Source organism: Rhineura floridana, chromosome 4 (genome assembly GCF_030035675.1).
Source record: "Rhineura floridana isolate rRhiFlo1 chromosome 4, rRhiFlo1.hap2, whole genome shotgun sequence".
NCBI lineage: Eukaryota > Metazoa > Chordata > Lepidosauria > Squamata > Rhineuridae > Rhineura > Rhineura floridana.
In genome coordinates, this window is record NC_084483.1 from 101,750,978 (window position 1) to 101,772,086 (window position 21,109).

Consider the following 21,109-nt stretch of genomic DNA (forward strand, 5'->3'; position numbering starts at 1 on the left):
ATCCTAGGGCCCAATCTTGCATCAGGATCCCAATTGGCTCAAGCTAACAGCGTGGCTTTTGAACGGGGACATTTAAGGGCTGCTGGCCTCTCTGATGCTGTTATTGACATTATCTTGGCCTCGAGACGTCCATCCGCTACTCGTATATATCAACATACTTGGGTGGCATTCTCCAGGTGGTGTCAGTCCCAACACCTTGATCCTTCTCAGGCCACAATACAACAGATACTACAATTCCTTCATAGGGGCCTCCTGATGGGACTTAGACCCAACACCTTACGTAGACATGCGTCCACTCTGTTGTCCATCCTTTCAGTGTCCTCCACTGGTGCTCCTATTGCCTTGCACCCATTCATCAAACGTTTTCTGAGGGGAACCGCGTTACGCTCACCGGCTGCAGTCCACCATTTTCCCTCATGGAGTCTGTCGAAGGTCCTACAGGCTTTACAACGCCCTCCGTTCGAGCCCCTTCGGACTGTGCCTTTACGTCTGTTGTCATTCAAGGTCCTGTTCCTGATCGCGATCACCTCCGCGAGACGAGTTTCGGAACTGGGTGCATTGTCTTCTGCCCGCCATCTCTGTGTTTTTCACAAGGACTCTGTTGTGCTGAAAACTGATCCTGCCTTCCGTCCCAAAGTCAGTTCAGTTTTCCATTGCAATCAGGACATTGTGCTTCCTTCATTTTGCCCGAATCCTACTCATCCTCTAGAGAAGGCTTGACATTCATTGGATGTTCGGAGGGCTCTCAAGACTTACCTGAACAGGACCCAGGATATATGACGGACTGAGTCTTTATTTGTATCCTTTCATCCACGTTCTATGGGGCATAAAGTAGCTAATTCCACCTTATCCCGCTGGTTGCGGGCATGTATTACCTTAGCCTATGAGTCCCTTAAGCTTCCAGTTCCAGCTAGTATAACAGCTCATTCCACTAGGTCAGCGGCCACTATGGCTGCTTTTGCTACCAACGCTCCTGTCGCTGATATTTGCAGAGCTGCTGTTTGGTCTACCCCACACTCGTTTATAAGGCATTACAAGATAGATCGTTATGCCTCTGCCGATGCCTCTTTTGGCAGACGAGTTTTGCAACAGGCTCTTAAAGATGATTAGGATGTGGGTGGTCCCTCCCTGTTATGGGCTGCTTTGGTACATCCCGCTTGATGGCAGTCCTCCTATGGAAAATGGACCATTGGTCTCACCTGAAGGGTGATTTTCATAGGAGGACTGCCATCACGACCCTTCCAGTTGGAGTATACCTGGATACCTAGATATTTTTGGGGTTTTTTTCATATATTCCTGTTACGCTATTATATTAGATTTACTAGTGAAGTCAAGACTGCTATTAATGTTATATCGCTACGTTAGAGTCATATTATTATGATTATTGCTATTGTGTTATGTCTTTGCTGGTAGGCTCGTTGGCCTTTTCTCCTGCATTTTTAGATATCTCTCTTTGGACTTGCTGCGAATGAACTGGAGAGTGGGAGGGGCCTGATGCCCCTAGTCTTGATTTCAAAAACATTCTTGCCTTCGGACGATAGGTGGAGCTATAACTCGCTTGATGGCAGTCCTCCTATGAAAATCACCCTTCAGGTGAGACCAATGGTCCAATCTCCTGCCACCTTCCACTCATGGAGGTCTTGGCTGGATCAGACGGCCTTTCATCAGTGGAGGGACACAATTAGATACAACACAAAATTATTAACAGCTTTCAAAAAATTTGTGAAAGCCAGTTTAAGTTAACTTTTTAGTTTAATTGACATTATTTTTATCAGATATTCATAATAAACTGGAAGTATCTGTCATGGTCTGAACAATTTTGTCTGTTTTTTAAAAATGATTTTTTGTTTCATATTGTACTTTTTGTTGTTACCCACTTTGTATAATTCAGATATGGGTGGGGGTATAAATAATAACTCAAACTAAAATTATCCTTCTCTCTTGTAGAAACCTTCTCATGGATTCCAGAAGAATATGAGACTTGAAGTAGTTGACAAGAGGAATCCTGTACTTATCAGGGTAGCCGCTGTGGTAGATACTGATGACCACAGAATTAAAGTAATTCAGACTTTCTCTCTCTGTCTCTATCTTTTAAATAAGCAAGACTTGCACAGTATTGCAGCAATTGAACAATACCTTCTGAGTAATAATGTCTTATTCCAACAATGCCCCACATGGGTTCTCCATTCACTTCAGCAGAAGGAGAAACAAAGCTCCACAGGGTACAGAAACAATCCCCTTCAGTTAAAGTGAATGAAGAAGACTACAAACACAGCAGCTCCTTGATCACACATGGGGCTTTAGATTAGGGTGAGTTGGTCACCTGTCTAAATGTAAATGTACTGCCTTCAAGTCGATTCCAACTTATGGCGACCCTATGAATAGAGTTTTCATGAGGCTGAGAGGCAGTGACTGGCCCAAGGTCACCCAGTGAGCTTCATGGCTATGTGGGGATTCAAACCCTGGTCTCCCAGGTTGTAGTCCTACACTTTAACCACTACACCACACTAGCTGTCAGTCACCTGTCTAGTCTATAGTTATTCTAGTACAAGCTCTGTTCATAAGAGAAAATCCACCTGAAATGTATTGCTTGATGGATTGTGCCCAAAGAACACTGAAACAATCCTATTTCCCAAGAAATATAATGCTAGTCCTTTGAAATGGATCGACTTCCCCACCCCATTCATTTCCTCTTCAATATTGACAAAAAAACTAAAGTTGGAGTTAGCAAGGAAAGAAAGCATTTAAAACATATTTATAATCTTTTTAAATTATGCTTTTATCTGCTGGTTGTTTTTCAGTACTTCTTTCTTGCATATCAGCAGTGTGTGGCACCACATCAGGCCTGCAGGACTAGAAATAATTTTAAAAAACCAGACCTAGATTCCTCAAATAACCCTGAACTCCTCAAACTTTTTTCCTCCTGTTCTGGATAGTACTTATAAAGCCCTTTACTTTGTAATAATAATAATAACTTAATGTGTAGTAATAGTATAACTGGGGAAATTTCAGGGGGATATGGGTGGGACAAAAATTCCCCCTTCAGATTTTTGTGTGTGTGTGTGTGTGATTTGGGAGAAATTCACATAGCGGTGGTGGTGCTATGACCTGGGAGACCAGGGTTCAAATCCCCACACAGCCATGAAGCTCACTGGGTGACTTTGGGCCAGTCACTGCTTCTCAGCCGCAGAGGAAGGCAATGGTAAACCCCCTCTGAATACAGTGTACCATGAAAACCCTATTCATAGGGTCGCCCATAATTCGGAATCGACTTGAAGGCAGTCCATTTCCATTTTCAGTTTATCAAGAGAGATGCAAGGGGGCAGAGTGTTGTAACCTTGTGTTTTACTGGAAGATTGATTGTTAGAACTACTGCCCTTCGCCAATAGGCCACAGAATGGTTTACATCAATAAAAATATAAAATAATGCAACAGAATGCAATACATTAAAAACAATTCCATAACTCAAAGGAGGAGCTTTGACACTGCTTCAAACAACAACAGAGCAGCTGGCAGTGTTCCTCAATGCAAATGGACCAGTAGGGACAATGCTGGGCTATGATGACGTAGTGTCATTGCCAGGGTCATTCCTGGAAAACAAAGAAAAAAAGTTGGTAGCCAGAAAAATATGAGAATTTATCCTTAATTCTCCCCTACCCTAAATTTATCTCACTTTTGTGGGAGACATGTGGCTCTCTTAAAGTGTGTGGGTGTGAGGGGGAGCATTTTCTTCACACTACTTAAACCTACACAATGTTTGGTACGAAGATCATTTGGCATCTAAACACACTTTTCTGAGGGGGGACAGGGAATATTTGGCTACAGTCCTTGAACAGCTTATTCCAGAGAGATTGTAGTTTTCAAAAATTGTACCTAGGTGTGTATTTACTTATTTTTAGTGTTCTGCTCTATAGATACATTGCAATTGTTCAAGAATCCTTCATGTGAAGATAGTGATGGTATAGACCAGGCCTGCATAACTTTCTAATGTGAAGCCAAACTCAATCCATGCATGTTGATGATCCATCAGGGGCTCAGTCAATGTCCTATTTTGCTAAATGCCAGTGACTGCAACAATAAGTTGCACCTGGCAGGCTACACTGTGTGGCCAGTGACCTGTACTGAACTTGGTGAGTCACAAGTTATGTAGGCCTAGACTCACATTCAGAACCATTCTTTACTGAAGAAATTCTTAAGCTCATGCATCAAGACCTTGATAAACTAGCTGTCATTAGTACAACTGTCTAATTCTTTTCTCAGTAAATGCAAAAGCAGCTATAATTAGCAAAATGAGAACCCAGTAGCTAATTTTGTATTATTTACATACTCCACTTCCCCCCACACATGATGCTTATAATTTGAATAAATGGATTCTCTAATGATTATGTCTCCTAACAAAAGCAAAGCACTCTTGGAGATTGCACAGAAACAGGACTTTGCTTTAGTCTGAAATGTAATATTCCTTTGTGTTTTAGATCCACTTTGATGGCTGGGATAGCATTTTTGATTATTGGATCGATGCAGATAGCCCTGATATCCATCCTTCAGGCTGGTGTGGGAAAACCGGACATCCTCTTCAGCCCCCTCTTAGTGAGATGCATTATAACATAGTAAAAAATAAAAGATACGATAATAAATGTGTGCCATTAGTTTGATGTTGAATAAGTCTAGTGTGCAAAGCCAAGGCAGTGTCATACGAAACTAAGTTAGCCACTGTTTCAAGTGGATTCACTAACCTTGGTATTGCAGACTGGTAAGAGGAAGGCAATAGTAAACCACCTCTAAATACTGCTTACCATGAAAACCCTATTCATAGGGTTGCCATAAGTCGGAATTGACTTGAAGGCAGTCCATTTCCATTTCCAGATAGTGATTACTGTAATGTTTAATTTGCTTGCCCTTAAATGAGAGTTCATGCTACTCCAAAGCACAGTGAAAGAATTAGTCCTTTTGAATTTACATTATTTCTGAACATTCAAAGAGATTTTAAAAAACTGTACTTCTTTGTCATGCCCGCAACTTCTTTGTCATAACATAAAATTCATGTCTATTCAGAATTAAGTTGCACCAAGTGCAGTGGGACTTACTGATAAATGTGTGTAGGATTGCAGCATTAGTTAACCTGAAAGCTACAGATATATATGTTTACCTGGGAATAAATCCCATTGAAGTTGATGGGGTTTATGTCTGAGTAGATATGTACAGGATTGTGGTGGCAACTAATTAATTGATTAAATTTGCATATGAATAAGAACAATAGTCCTAAAGAAAAACACATTTCCTTTGTTTTTAAATGATGCATATGTGTGCTGTGGCAGGCATTATCTTAGTAGAGGCTTTCCATGCTCCGATAGCACTTTCCATCTGAATTTAAACTTACTTTTAATATAAGTTTTTTTTAAAAAAAACTTTTTTGCAATTAAAGGTGCTTAACTGAGTTAGAGTAATTATTTGTTGATTAAATGTTGTAACCCTATTCTCTCATAAAAAATAAATACCAATATTTGAATGCTTTTAAAACATTCTGTAGAATAAATATTTCTAAAATATATGATTGGCTTTAAAAATTGATGTGGCATATTACAGTCAAGTCAGTTACTGCTGTAATAGTTTATGGATTAGGCTTGCAGGATCAATGGAGGACAAAGGTTGCTCTTAGAAAACACTGATAATTAAAATCTCTTAGATTGTAGTTTCTTTATTGACAAACATTTGCGGCTGGAGTGAGTGCATGTGTTTTTATAGTTGGAGTTAAATTTTCAAAAACAAAGCAGAAGAAATCACAAATAGCCCATAAAAGAAATTCCATATAGATCAAATATTCGTTCATATTTTTACAGTGAGAGAATAACAGACCATTGTTTGATTCAATTTGCATATAAACTAATCATAATATGTTAAAGAATAAAGCACTTGTCAGAGTTTATCTAAGGAGGTAATTAAACAGTTGCAGAAGATTATAGCAAGGCTTATGTATTTTAACTTAGTGACTTGTACTCTTGATCTTCAGCGTTTAAAAGTGGGGACTAATATTCACTGTTTGCTACTGTTTGCCTAATGATACCTTCCATTCTTACTCATGTAAAAGTAGCATTATGTTTTACTTCTCACAATATTTGCACAGGTCCTTTGGAGTTAGTAGAAGCTTTAGAACAAGGAGGATGTCCTACAGCAGGCTGCAAAGGAGTTGGACACATAAAAAGAGCCAGACACATGGGCCATCACAGGTATGAGTGCATGCTTCTGAATTAGAGATGGGGTGGGAGGCAGGTTTCTTGGAGGCTATGGATTCTGTCTGGAGAATATATACATTGCCCGGAGAACATACAAAATTCAGTGGAAATAATACACATTCCCCAAAAGCTCTTGGAGATTATTCATAATGGCAGGAGAATGTACAAAATTCAGCCAATATATGCACATTTCCCAAGGCCTGTTAGAGATCATATATATTGACCAGGAAATGTGGAGTAAGTCCCATTAAACACAGAAAGACTTGTTTCTCTGAGTAGATGTGTATACCATATTTTTATTATCCGCCCACACTATCTGTGTAGTAGAATCTGCACAAAATAACTTACAAGGAGTACCTGATCTCAAATGGAGAATACAAGGAGACAAAAGCCATTAGCTGCGTGCAGGGGAGGGGAAAACAGCAGCTCTTTGGGACCCCAGGGATTCCTGATGTCCAAACAATCGCAGGGACTGAAAGCTTATTTTTACTAAATAATACACAATTCCATTGTATTGACACCCTGGGCTCGTTTGGGAGGAAGGACAGGATATAAATTCAATAAATATAATCTTAAAACCGAGGAGCTAAGAGTGATGAAGCAAGAAAGGAGACGGTTGGAGGGCAAATGGAGACGAACTCCCGATGGCTGTAATTATGAGATTGTGAAGGCCTCCACTAAACGTTATGTGAGGGCGGTGAGGACGGCGAAGAAGCAATACTTTGCTACCTCTATTCAGTCATCTTGTAACCGCCCAGCGGAACTTTATAAAGTTGTCCGGAGACTTTTACACTCTGGTTCTCCGGACGCAATATTACCATCAATGGCCTGCTGTAATGAGTTTGCGAGGCACTTCCAAGACAAGATCATAAACATCCGTCGGGACCTTGACTCCAATATTGCAACAGTTGAATCTAATGAGGTGTCCAGAACACAGTCTTGTCCTGTTTTATTGGATGAGTTTCAGTTGGTACAGCTCGAGGATGTGGACAAGGTGCTTGGACAGGTACGGGCCACCACTTCCGCTCTGGACCCTTGCCCCTCGTGGCTAATAAAAGCTAGCAGAAATGGAATGGCCGGCTGGGCCAAGGAGGTGATTAATGCCTCCTTACGAGAGGGAGTGGTCCCACTTTGCCTGAAACAGGCGGTAGTGTGACCGCTTCTAAAAAACCCCTCCTTGGACCCTGACAATTTTAACAACTATAGGCCGGTAGCAAATGTTCCATTTCTGGGCAAGGTTCTAGAGCGCGTGGTCACTCGCCAACTCCAGGCCCTTTTGGATGAAACTGATTATCTGGATCCATTTCAATCCGGCTTTCGGCCGGGGTTTGGTACAGAAACAGCCTTGGTCGCCCTGTATGATGACCTCTGTTGGGAGAAAGACAGAGGGAGTGTAACTCTGTTGGTTCTCCGTGATCTCTCGGCGGCTTTTGATACCATCGACCATGGTATCCTTCTGGGGCGACTCGCGGATTTAGGAGTTGGAGGCACTGCTTGGAGGTGGCCGCGCTCCTATCTTGGGAATCGTCTCCAGAGGGTGATGCTTGGGGAACATTACTCGAGTCCCTGGGTGCTACAATATGGGGTCCCGCAGGGCTCAGTTCTGTCCCCCATGCTTTTTAATGTCTATATGAAGCCGCTGGGCGAGGTCATTAGGAGTTTTGGAGTGCGTTTCCAGCAATATGCTGATGATACGCAGCTCTATTTCTCCTTCTCATCTTCTTCAGGTGAGGCTGTTGCTGTACTGAACCGCTGCCTGGCCGCGATAATGGACTGGATGAGAGCTAACAAACTGAAACTCAATCCTGACAAGACTGAGATGCTGTTGGTGGGGGGGCCCTCTGCTCAGATGGTTGATGTCAGACCTGCCCTAGATGGGGTTACACTCCCCCTAAAGGAACAGGTCCATAGTTTGGAGATCTTATTAGATCCGCTTCTGTCACTCGAGGCCCAAGTAGCCTCGGTGGCACGAAATGCGTTCTACCAGCTTCGGCTGGTAGCCCAACTACGACCCTATCTGGACAGGGAGAACCTAGCCTCAGTTATTCACGCTCTGGTAACCTCTAGATTGCATTACTGTAATGCTCTCTACGTAGGGTTACCTTTGAAAACGATTCGGAAACTTCAGCTAGTGCAGAATGCCGCAGCCAGAGTTCTTATTGGGACGAAGAAATTCGACCACATAACACCTATTCTGGCCCAACTGCACTGGCTTCCAATACGTTTCCGGGCCAGATTCAAAGTGTTGGTCCTTACCTATAAAGCCCTTAACGGCACTGGACCGCAATATCTGATGGAACGCCTCTCTCGCTATGTTCCTACCCGTTCACTCCGCTCGACATCTAAGGCCCTTCTCCGGGTCCCAACTCATACAGAGGCCCAGAGAACAGTAACAAGATCTAGGGCCTTTTCGGTGGTGGCCCCTGAATTATGGAATATCCTCCCAGATGAGATACGCCTGGCGCCTTCTCTGTCATCTTTTCGGCGCCAGGTAAAAACCCACCTCTTCACCCAGGCATTTTAAGCTTTTTATTTTAATTTAATCTTATGTTTATTTTCTTTTACTCTCTTTTTAAATATGTTTTATAATTGTATGCGCAATACACATGCTTGTATTTTAAATATTGTGGTGTTATCGTGTTGTACACTGCCCTGGGAGCTGTTAGCTATAGGGCGGTTTAGAAATGTAATTAAATAATAATAATAATAATAAAAAAATGATCTTAGAAGATTGCATAATCTTAGAAGGGGACATGGCTGTGAGGTGTGACTATCATGAAGGGACCCTTCACTTCTAAATTTGCCACTACACTACTGCCTTGAACTGTTCACTGGACAGAATAGACAAAATCCTGAAGAGGACTATAGTCACCCCATATCTTACACCATATGGGAAGATATACAAGGTCAGAAATGGTGACATACCCACAGTGATCTCTCTTTCACCGTGTTCTGTACAATTTCTTTTGTTTTGGTGTTGGGGAATAATTAGCTTGATCAGAACATTTAACTCTACCATCCTCTGCCTCCTGCAAAAGGGTTATCTTTGCCAGTAATACAAATACCAGCTTACCAAAAGCATACAAGAATTGTTTCCAACTGATCAGATATTGAATTGCCTCCAACTGAGAGTTGTTTTTGTTCTTACAGATAATCTATGTGGCTGTAAACGACATTTACACGCACAACATACATAGATATTTTTGGTCTTACAGTATTTTCCAGGCTTATTTAGAGTATCATTAAAAATGATAAATATGAAGTGAGTGAACACAAATACATGCCATGTTTATTACATCATTTTGTGTTAATTAAAATAATGTTGTTATGTGCCTTCAAGTAGATTATGACTTATGGCGACCCTATGAATCAGCGACCTCCAATAGCATCTGTTATAAACCACCCTGTTCATATCTTGTAAGTTCAGGTCTGTTGTTTCCTTTATGGATTCATTCCATCTCTTGTTTGGTCTTCCTCTTTTTCTACTCCCTTCTGTTTTTCCCAGCATTATTGTCTTTTCTAGTGAATCATGTCTTCTCATGATGTGTCCAAAGTATGACAACCTCAGTTTCACCAATTTAGGTTATAATGATAGTTCTGGTTTAATTTGTTCTAACACCCAATCATTTGTCTTTTTATTTCATCTCGGTCAGTCAGTGTGTTCCCCTGTTGATTATTCAGCATCCCTACTCTTGGTTTAAATTTCCCTTTCATTTCTCTAATCTTTTGGAATCGGGCTCTTGTTCTACCCTTTTTGTTGCCCTCTTCTATTTCTATATAGTAACTATTGTAATAGTTTTCTTTGTCCCTACCTACTAGTCACTGTATTACTGCATTTAGGGTTCTGACCGTGTTTCTATCTTCTTTTGCTTTTGCTTTCCTTCTCTCTTTAACTATTTTAAGCATTTCTTTAGTCATCCATTGAGATCTTTCTCTCTTTAACTAGAGGTATTGTCTTTTTTGCATTCTTCCTGATAATGTCTCTGATTTCAATCCATAGTTCTTCTGGTTCTCCATCAACTAAGTTTAAAGGCTCAAATCTTTTCTGTATTTGATCTTTATATTCTTCTGGGATGTTATTTAAATTGTATATTGGCATTATGATTGCTTTGTTCTTTAGCTTTACTCTGATTTTTGATATTACCAGCCCCATTTTTCAACAATTTCTACTTTTTCTCTGTTCCCTACTTTTGCATTCCAGTCCCCATTATCAGAACATCTTATTTTGGTGTGTGATCAATTCCTTCCTGTACTTCTGCGTAAAATCTCTCCAATTCCTCTTTTTCTGTGTTTGTCGTTGAAGCGTAGATTTGGATGATGGTTATGTTAATAGGTTTCCCATTTAAACTCATTGATATCACTTCCTCAGACCATGCATTATAGCTCCTAATTGTTTTTGCTACATCACCTCTCACTATTAAAGCAACCCTGTTTCTTCTTAATTTCTCATTTCCTGCATAAAATATTTTGTAGTTGCCTGATTGAAAATGTCCCATTCCCACCCATTTTAATTCACTCACTCCAAGTATTGTAATGTTGATACGCTCCATTTCTTGCTTGACAATTTCTAACTTTCCCTGGTTCATGCTTCTCACATTCCATGTTCCTACTGTGTGCGTCATACAACTCCAGTGCATCTGTGTGCATCAGCCTCCGGACTTCCTTTCAGCTTCGACTCGGTTGCATAATTAGTCACAGCGCTACTCATGTTTGTCTGCTGTTCTTCCCCAGTAGCTCATTGAATGCCATCTGACCTGGGGATCTCATCTTGCAGCACTATCTCGTGTTGCATTTTGGATACTCTGTTCATAGGGTTTTCATGGTAAGAGGTATTCAGAGGTGGTTTACCATTGCCTTCCTCTGAGTTTGGATGCATCTTAGTCTGGTGTTTCAGCTTTGACCATTCTCCCTTGGATGACCTGCTAGGAGTCTTGCCTCTTGGTCTAGACTCCTGATGGCAATGCTCTCGGCTTCTTCCACACTCTCAAACCCCCTTACCACATTAAGGTGTGCATCCTAGAAGAGGAAAATAATGTTAGGTTATTTAATTAGCAAGAAAACAAGCACAGTTGTAATGTACTTGTATTTGCTGCTGTTGCAGTCTTAGGGTTCAGTTTGAGTACAAATTCAGCTGTTTTAAAATCATTGGGACATTAAATTTAAATAGTATTCAGGAAAAAAATATCAGGAGTCTACAGGTTTGTGAATCTGGGTCATCCTGGAACCCCCCAAATTGTGCCCTCCACTTGAATTAAAGGAACAGTGTAAAATGGGTATAATTACATTAGGCTTTATTCTGTTACATCTCAGCTGAAACTGTACTTTTAACTATTCTTATGAAAATTTTCATGACAAGGTGCATTTATGCTGTCAGAGTAAATGTCTGAGAGTAGGTAGATTGGTCATTTTTTGATAAGTGGATTGCTTGAGCTGGATGAAACCTGCGGTGATTAATTATGACAGGGTTAAAATGAGCATCTTTTAAAATGTGAATGTTAATAGGGACTTTGGGGGCTCTGCAGTGCAGAAAGATGTTTGGACCCGCATACAAATAGGAGCGTCTTGTGTTTTTATGTGAGGAATTACATATTGAATATCATATAAAGTAGAGTTTCTAACTTCCATAACTCACAAATCCCTATTATCAAATGATAAGATGTAAATGGTGGTCCATTCCATGCATTGTGTTTTTTGTTAGTTAGAGCCTATTTCTGTGCTGCCTTTCAGTTAAATTAGGCCCCCAAGACAATGGTTAACAAACATGCAAAATTCAAGCAGTAAAATACAACTTAACAAAAATATAAGACAAAATCCCGAAAGTGTCTTTAAAAACAAAACGCCCATCCTCCTACCTAAAGCAATTGCCCCCTATATCAGGGAGAGCAGAACTAAGCCCTCAAACAGCCACCTTCCAGGCAACAGCTCCTCATTATAAGGGCCTCAGGCAGGGGTGGGTGGAACAGAGCAGATGAAAATGTTAGCCCCTTGATGCCCCAAGCACAGTCTCCCCACTGCAGATTTGTGTGATCCTTCAGTAAGAAAGATGAAAAAGCAAAAATAATTAAATAAAACCAGCCATTTGTGGCGACCAGCCTGGGATTATGGCACTTTCAAGTGCTGAAATATTAAGGCACAATATGAATAAAACTGGAAACAAAACCCACCAGGAACCACCTTTCTGTGCAAGACCAATCAAAGTGAATATGAATAGAGTGTGGGCGCAAATGTTGCTTATTTGATTAATCATTTGACTTTTGCCTAGGACAGGGGCTCCCAAAGTGTGGTCCCTGGAACACAAGTGGTCAGTGAGCTTCATTCAGGTGGTCCGCAGCATGTCTGTATTCAATATTCACACTGTTTTTAACTACCTTTATTGTTTCTTTTATTTATCATGTTGTATTTTATGATATTACAATTTGAATCCTAAGGAATGCAAATTGTAATACTATAAAATACAATATATAAGCAATAAATGCAGCAATAAAAATACAATTAAAAACCATACAGCATCTAGCACAGTATGTTACAATTGCTAAATCAGGCAGAAAAATCATTAAGTGTTCCACCAAGACCATTGGCAATTTTCAAGTGGTCCATGGGAAAAATAGTTTGGGAACTATTAGTCTAGCATACAATATTCACATTAGTTTATTTTGTGGGCACATCTACACCATGGATTTAAAGTAGTTTAACCCTCCCTTTTCCCAGGGAACTGTAGGAATTGTAGTTCTGTGAGGGTGTTGAGAGAGGTCCCCTTACAGTTCTCAGCAACTTTAACAAACTATAGTTCCCAGGATTCTCGTGGGGGTGGGGAAGCCTGGCAGTTAAAGTGGTATAAAAGTGCTTTAAATGTATAGTATGGCTCAGCCGAGATTTGCAATGTATAATGAAAATTTACAGTTCAGTCCTTAGAGCTTTTGTCTGCACTGCCAACATAATGTACCTGCAAGGTCAGCATAATTTTATGGTCTGTGGCACTTACTTACTACCTTTGTTGCTCAGTCCAGAGAAAGTAGCTAAGAACAGAGGAAACTACTAGGATCCCATTGCCTTAATGCATCCACTGGGTGCCCCTTTATTTATATTTTTCAACCAGTCCTTTGAGCAGCAAGAAGCAGCTGAGTCTGCCATTTAATGTCCCACAGTGCCCTTGACACAGTGTTGCTCTGGGGCATTGATGGAAATTAAAGCAGTGCCCCTCAGCTACCTGATGCTGCTGCTACAAGCCTGCACTGTTGCCAGGCAAGCCTGTCAGGGCCCACCAACAGAAAAGGCTGTCAGCTCTGCACTGAGACAGCAGTGCCGGTGGGGCTGGAAATGCCTGGGTCGTTAGCAGGGGAGGAAAGTCCTTAGCCGGCAGTCTGGTTGTAAATCTGCCAGGCAAACGAGGAGGGAACCTGCTAAGGGCCAGGCCTGTCTGAAGCTTACTTTCCAAGTCCGAAGTCCAGAAGCGAGGTCAGTAGAGGTCCGGGATCAATTGCCAAGGGGTCAGTCCAAGAGATGCTGCAGGGAAACTAGGTATACATGAGCCACGCCTGACGTTGCAGTCAGCAACAAGCTGAAGGCAAGGGGTGCCTTATAAGGAGCAGGTTTGACAGCAGGTGTGAGCCCTCAGCGTTTTGGCCTTAAGGGGACAGGCTTGCCTCTCTTCTGCCTGACCTTCTGCTGTCTACATTCTGCAGGTGAGGGGGGAGTATCCTGTTCACTGTCTGTGTCTGGCTGCAGGGCCTCCGCTGTATCTGGGGTGCTCTGCAGCTGAGGGGGAGAAGAAGCTGGATTTTCAGGAGGCTCCTCCGTGTCTCCTTCTGGGTCTGCTGCTCCTGGGTCTGCTGCTGTTACTCCTGAGTCATCCTCATCTGAGGAGGCCTCTGACGGGGCCATGACAGAGGCAGAAGCAGTGGGGGTGCTGATGTTTACTGGGAGGGAGAGAGGCAGAGAGATCAGTGCGCTATGGACGTACTGGCAGAGCCAGTTTGGTGCTCCTGCCACTTTGCCCACACCACACTGACCTCTGTACTGCCTCTCCTTCCCGGCAAGTGGCAGCAACCCTGTGGTTCTGTTCCACCAGGCGAACTTCTTCTGAGGAGAGGGCTCACCAGTGTGCACTTTACCCAGCGCCACCTCAAACCTGGAGCCTGCCCTGGTTAAGGTGCATAAATGGAAGGGATACTTGGAATTAGAGGCTGTGCTGGGGTTCACATAGGATGTTCTTCCCTTAGGTTTGATCAGAGTAAGGCATATGAATTTTCTATCAGACGTAGATCAGGGTGTGTGTGGGACATCACGCAGCCCCTATATCCACCTGTAGCATCTTCTGCCCCTTTCTCTGAAGAGTTTGGAGACTGCCAAACCCGCACGCATATATAGTGGATAGTGTCCCATGCTGAGTGAACAGACGTCCACTCCTGCAAGGTGACTTTCCTCTTTTCTACTGGTGTATAAAAATATGAGCTTTAAAAATATTTGAATGAAAATATTTTTAATTTTTGTAAAGGTTGTAGCTTTCCTAGTTGCAGAAGAATATGAAAATCTGTGTGTGACTTTCATAAAACCTCAGAAATCCTGAGGAGGAAACAGTAATTTAGGAGCTGTCCTGCACAACTTCACCTCCAACCCTATAGTTAGTAGTCCTGAACTCTACTTCCTCCTTCTCTAAAACACTGCATGCTGAACCTTCATTGTCTGTGCTATTCATCACACTCTTGATTGTAAAAAGAAAAAATCAGACTGTGTGACTATTCAAATTGACTTTGTTCTGAGTATTTAAAGCCCAGATACAAGCACAGCCAGACTCTCTCTCTCCACCCCTTTTCCTCAGGTAGCCTGCCATCATGTGGGATATAGCACCATCTAGCGTCCGAAGGCAAGAATGGATCGAAGTCAAGACCTGGGGCATCAAGCCCCTCCCACTCCAGTTCATTCTTGCCTTTGTTCGAGGCGTTTAGATCTCTAGTATAGCGTTTTGTAGCTAAGAGTTTTTTGTGTGAGTGATAGAGTGTGTGGGTCTGATTGTGTCCTTTTCTTGTCATTCCCTTCCCTATTTCACCGTTTTTCACTGTTTTTTATTTTTGACTGGTTTGTTGAAGGGGTTTTTTCCTTGGTTGTTCCTCCCCCCTTAGTATCTTTGTTGGGAGTTCTGGCGGCTGCCATTCTCCTGTTGGGAGTTTTTTATCTCCCGTGAAATGACCCCTGGCTGGGGACCGTGGTGGTGATTCCCCCTTTTCAGCTTTTTTCTCCTTTTTTCCTTTAGCTGTTTCGTTGGGAGCCGTGGCTGCAACTCCACGTTAAACTTATTTTCCCTCGCCTCAGCCCGCTCTGAGGCTTCGGCAGCTACCGTTTTGTTTCTCAGGCGGTGGCGGCGGTGCTTATTTTTACAGGCAGCGCTCGGAGTTCACCCTTGTGCCTCCTCTCCTAACTGTTTGCCTGGCACCCACCAGGGCCGTTACAGGTCTGTCCCGACCATTAGAAGCACGTGGAGCCCTTTTGCCTGCTCGCCATTGCTCCTTCTTCTTCCCGGCCGCTATTTTGTTATCAAGTTTCCCGCCCTTTTTGTGGGCGCCATTTTGTTTTGCCCTCTTTTCCCGCCTTTTCTGTTCTCACTTTGATTGCATTGACTGTACTGTTGTTTAGTCAGGCTCTCCCAAGTTTTTTTATTTTAAACATAATTTATAGAGAAATCCTGCAAGGCTCATCTCTACAATAGTCTCCTACAGTTCCTGGCATTTGGGCTGTACATCCCCCCCCCCGTGGGCATGTACTAAGCTCTTTCCCCACACGACTTGTTTGCATTGGGACTTATCTGCACAGCAGCTGCATATTTGGGACTGTACATTCTTCCCCTTCTGCGGGCGTGTACCAAAGTTGAAGTGGCCACATCACTGCTGCATTGAGTGTTTGGGACTGTACATCCTCCCCCACCTGTGGGCGTGTACTAAAATTCCTCGCCCCACCGCACCCCCCACCTCTGTGCATGTGTTGGTGATAGTCCCTCGCCACACCGCACCCCCCACCTCTGTGCGTGTGTCGGTGATAGTCCCTCACCACACCGCACCCCCCACCTCTGTATATATATACTGCAACTCTGGGCGTGTATAATGGCGGATCAACACCCAGAGGCACATTTGTCTGGGGCAAAGCAACCCTGCAAGGCCCCGCATCACAAGTCTGCTAAGCAAAAACAACCCAGACTGCACGCCAAGTCCGTGGCTAAAACCAAACACCTGTCTAGCCACAGTGCCATCAAGCGAGCACGTTACATTTCTGTTCCGCATTCTGAGGCTGCTGGCCAAGAAAGATTGACAGCCCTCTTTCATTCCCCAGCTGAATCATCTGAGGATGACTTCGAGGGTTTCCCTGACCAGCCCGTGGTCTGCCCCCTCAATCCATTTTGCCACACCAGTCCAGTGAGCCCCCTGCAGCTGCACCTCAACAGCCTGCTGTGCCCCTACAAGGGCAACCACCTGCCTCTTTACTAGGACTGCAGTTATCTCCTGAATTCCTTTTGCAGTTAAAGGATATGCTGAGCTTTTTATCACAAGAACAGTCGAGAGCCCAAACAGCTCCATTATTCCAGCACAGTGAGCAACAACTTTCCTGTGCTCCAGCTCTGTGTGGCTGTACTGATGCGGTACCTTCCCCCTCACCCAACCCATTCGATGTTGTTAGAGGCAGGATTGGAGATTCCTGGTTTGGAGGATCCAGAGTATTCTCGTCAGGCCGAGGGAGATGAGTGGAGCGATGAGGCAGAACGAGGAGGACATGTCATATCGCCTATTTGATGCGGCCGACTTTCTTCCCCTTGCTCGTAGAGTTCTGGGCACGCTAGGGCTTCAGACTCCACAGTCTGAATCTACCACCCCTCCTATGAAAGGAGCCAGAGTCCTCAAATCTCCAAAATCAACAGATCACTACCTTCCTGTGCCAGACCCCATCGGCAAACTGGCCAAGGAAGAGTTGGATCACCTGCTGCAGGCACACCACTTCTCTGTTATGGCTAAAAGACTCTGTGCACTGGCCCCGGACTTTATGAATCGTTTGCATGTCCCAGGCATTGACGAGCTGGTTTCTAGTTTGATTTCGAGATCCCTCCTACCAAAACAAGGGGACTCACAACTAAAGGACCCTTTTGAATGCCTAATAATAATAATAATAATATTTATTGCGGCCGAAGGCCAATACAAAGCATCATAAAATTTAAAACCATACATATACAAAATAAAACCATCAGCCAATTTTTGTGTAGGGTTTAATTAGGCTGCATTCTGCGTATTATGATAGCCGAGGAACAAAATTTAGCTACAGCATATGTAACCTGTGGATGGTGATCTCGCAATAAGTATCTTGTATAATAAAATGCATCATGGCCAGGTATCAGTTGGATGATAGGATTGATGCTTACTGTTCGGATATCTTGGTAGAAAGGACAATATAATACAACATGAAATATTGTCTCGATCTCTCCATTTCTGCATGGGCACAACCTTTCTGAACGTGGAATCCCCCGGAACCTACCCTCACGTAAGACTGACGGCATCACATCGAATCTTGCCATGGTGAAAGCTTTCCTGTGCCTGGCAGTAGGCAAGGTGGTGAAATATTGTGCAGGGGTGAAACCCCCAACATAAGAAATAGCATCAGATTTAGTGGTTGTCACTGCGATGTGTGCTTGCAGTTCTGTGTCCTTATACATTGGGACAGGCTTGACCATGCGTTGTCAAATTCTAGTTTAGAGATATTAACCGGCAAAAAGCCGAGCAAGGACACTTTATTGATTATTGACTTATGCCAGGTCGAGATATAGGTGTAGTGTAGAACTAAAGGCGCCAGACCAACAGGTAAGAATTGCAATTTTAGCCATAGCTTTAACTTGAGTTTCCAAATACGTACTTCAATTGAAGGGAGGCCTACTTCCATTCTAACCATCGCATTTGGAACACATGGGGGAATCCCAAGGACAGTCCTCAAGAATTTGGTCTGTATAGTTTCAAATGGGGCTGCCTTTATGGACTACACCCTTAGTAAAAATCATGAAGCTACTGCTTTCACTATTCAGGCAGCTTCCATCTTTTCAAGAGCGTCTATGATGTGGCTGGACGAACTCTTGGATGATCCCAATCCAGACCCTGTAAAGCTTAGAAAGGGCCTGATGAAGTTACATAAGACTGCAGCATTCGTGGCCGATGCCACATTAGATGCCACTCAGCTGGGAGCGCGAGCCCTGGCTTCACAGGTAGTAGCTCGGTGTATGCTTTGGCTCAGGCACTGGGACGCTGATTCTACGGCCAAGGGCAACTTGTCAAGGGCGCCTTTCTCTGGGTCATTACTTTTCGGAGAGGAAGCCCTCAAGGTGGTCTTGGTAGACCCTAAAGACAGCTGACGACTGGTGTTGGCCACATCCAAGAGGGGGGATCGTTGGCCGTTTAGACGTTTCACCCCTTACCACTCCTTCCAGCCCTTTTGGGGAGCGTGGCCTGGGGGGCAGGGCCACGATTATCGATCTTCTGATTTCCGTCCCTCCAGAGGAACCTGGAACAGACCACGATTCCAAGGCAGAATCCAGAACCGAGGAAGTCAAGACGCCTCAACTTCATCATATGGCAGAGGAGCTCATCAGCGTAGACAATACTGATGCTTTCCCGGTTGGGGGCAGATTGCTGTGGTTTGCAACTCACTAGTTGCATCTGACAGAGGTCACTTGGGTCAGAGATCTCTTCACTCACGGTTACGCACTGGAATTTTGGCTAACCCCTCCAGACAGATTCATCCCCTCCCTCCTACCCAGAGTTCGAGACAGGCACCGGATCATGCCGGAAGCCATCGCCCATCTTCTCAACATTGTGGCAATAGAACCGGTACCATTGGTGGAGAAAGCACAGGGCATTTACTCTCTCCTGTTTGCGGTTCCCAAGCAAGATCTGTTATGGAGGGCGGTGTTGGATCTCAAATTTGTCAACCATTTCGTGAAATATCGACAGTTCAAGATGGAGTCCCTGGCGTCAATTATAGAGGCTCTACATGAAGGGGACTTTCTGGCTTCCATAGACCTGAAGGAAGCATACCTCCATGTGCCGATCTGCCTGGCCCACAGATGTTTCCTGCGATTTGCCTTTGGCCCCCACCACTTTCAATATCGGGCAGTGCCTTTCGGACTCTCGTTGGCCCCAAGAGTCTTCACCAAAGTACTGCTCGCCTTGGTGGCTTCCCTCTGCCTCCAGGGCGTTCACATTTACCCTTATTTGGACGATTTGTTGATTCAGGCGGGTTCCAGGGATCTGGCCCTCTCTCACGTTCGCTCTGCCCTCACGGTTCTGTGCACCCATGGTTGGCTTGTCAACCTCGACAAAAGTCAACTTCAGCCAACTCAGTGTCTGCAACACCTGGGGGCCCTTTTAGACACCACACAGGCCATGGTCTTTGTATCACCAGATCGGATTACGGCCATTTATTTATTTATTTATTTATTAAATTTATATACCGCCCGACTAGCGATAGCTCTCTGGGCGGTGAACATAAAATAGTATAAAAATACAATGAATAACAAAATAATATTAAAATACAATCAACAATACAATAAACATTTTTAAAATTAGATCAATGTAACTTAAAATGCTTCAGAGAATAGGAAGGTTTTGACCTGGCGCCGGAAGGAAAGCAGAGTCGGCGCCAGGCGTACTTCCTCAGGGAGACTGTTCCATAGTTCGGGGGCCACCACTGAGAAGGCCCTAGATCTTGTCATCACCCTCCGGGCCTCCCTGTGAGTTGGAACCCGGAGGAGGGCCTTCGCAGCAGAACGTAGTGCACGGGCCGGTTCATATCGGAAGAGGCGTTCCGCAAGGTATCGTGGTCCCGCACCGTATAAGGCTTTATAGGTTAATACCAACACTTTGAATCTAGCCCGGAAACATATTGGCAACCAGTGCAAGCTGGCCAGAACAGGTGTTATATGCTCGGACACAGATATGGCTTTGCACCTCGCATGTCAATCAACCGTGGACATAATGCTTCTAGCAAGGGCTCTGGGGATGTTTGTCTTGACCATCCACATCATACCATAGGCTCGTCACCTCACTCGACCCTTACAGTGGGCCTTACTCCCTTTCCAACAGGACATTGCCACGTCCAACCACCAGACAGTCCACCTGCATCCGTCTTTGCGAGCCTCCTTCCATCGGTGGGCGACAGTCGAAAATCTCAGAAAAAGAACCCTGTTCTGACAACCATACAGAACTGTAATAACGACAGATGCCAGTCTGTCGGGATGGGGCCCCCACTGCAATTCCAAATTTGTTCAGGGTGTCTGGTCCACCGCAGAAGCAAGTCGGGATATCAACTGGCTGGAATTGAGAGCAGTCCATCTGGCCCTTTGGCATTTTCAACCTATATTCCTTCTGGGACATGTACTGATTCGCATGGACAATACCTGTGTGAAATCACATCTGAACAGGCAAGGGGGAACCAGGTCACAGTTCCTCCAGACGGAAGTGTCTCAGCTCTTTGACTGGGCTGAAATACATCTGATTTCATTGAGGGCGGAACATCTCAGTGGTGTTTTGAACGTTACGGCCGACTGGCTCAGCAGACAACAGGTGATCCCAGGAGAATGGAAGCTTCACCCCATGGTGTTCAGCCTTCTTCAACGATGGTTCGGCATCCTCTCGGTGGACCTGTTTGCCTCCAGTCACAACTATCAGCTACCTCGCTACTTCTCCAGGTATCTGGACTCCAATGCGGAATTGGTAGATGCACTGTTGATACAGTGGCCAGCAGGCCTCCTATATGCCTTTTCCCCGATACCACTACTGAGCAGGACCCTGAGGAAGCTACGACGTGAAAAGACCCGTCTGGTCCTGATGGCCCCATACTGGCCTCACCGGCCG

At 44.0% G+C, this 21,109-nt stretch overlaps 1 protein-coding gene across 10 annotated transcripts in view; it reads left to right on the plus strand.

The window, feature by feature from the left end:
* The window catches only part of L3MBTL3 (L3MBTL histone methyl-lysine binding protein 3), a 145,056-nt gene that overhangs the window by 85,245 nt on the left and 38,702 nt on the right, over window positions 1-21,109 (plus strand). For all 10 annotated transcript variants that reach the window (XM_061623832.1, XM_061623833.1, XM_061623830.1 and 7 more), the window contains 3 exons: window positions 1,948-2,058; window positions 4,476-4,590; window positions 6,125-6,227. In XM_061623832.1, the coding sequence (XP_061479816.1) occupies window positions 1,948-2,058; window positions 4,476-4,590; window positions 6,125-6,227 (329 nt within the window). The remainder of the gene's footprint in view (window positions 1-1,947; window positions 2,059-4,475; window positions 4,591-6,124; window positions 6,228-21,109) is intronic.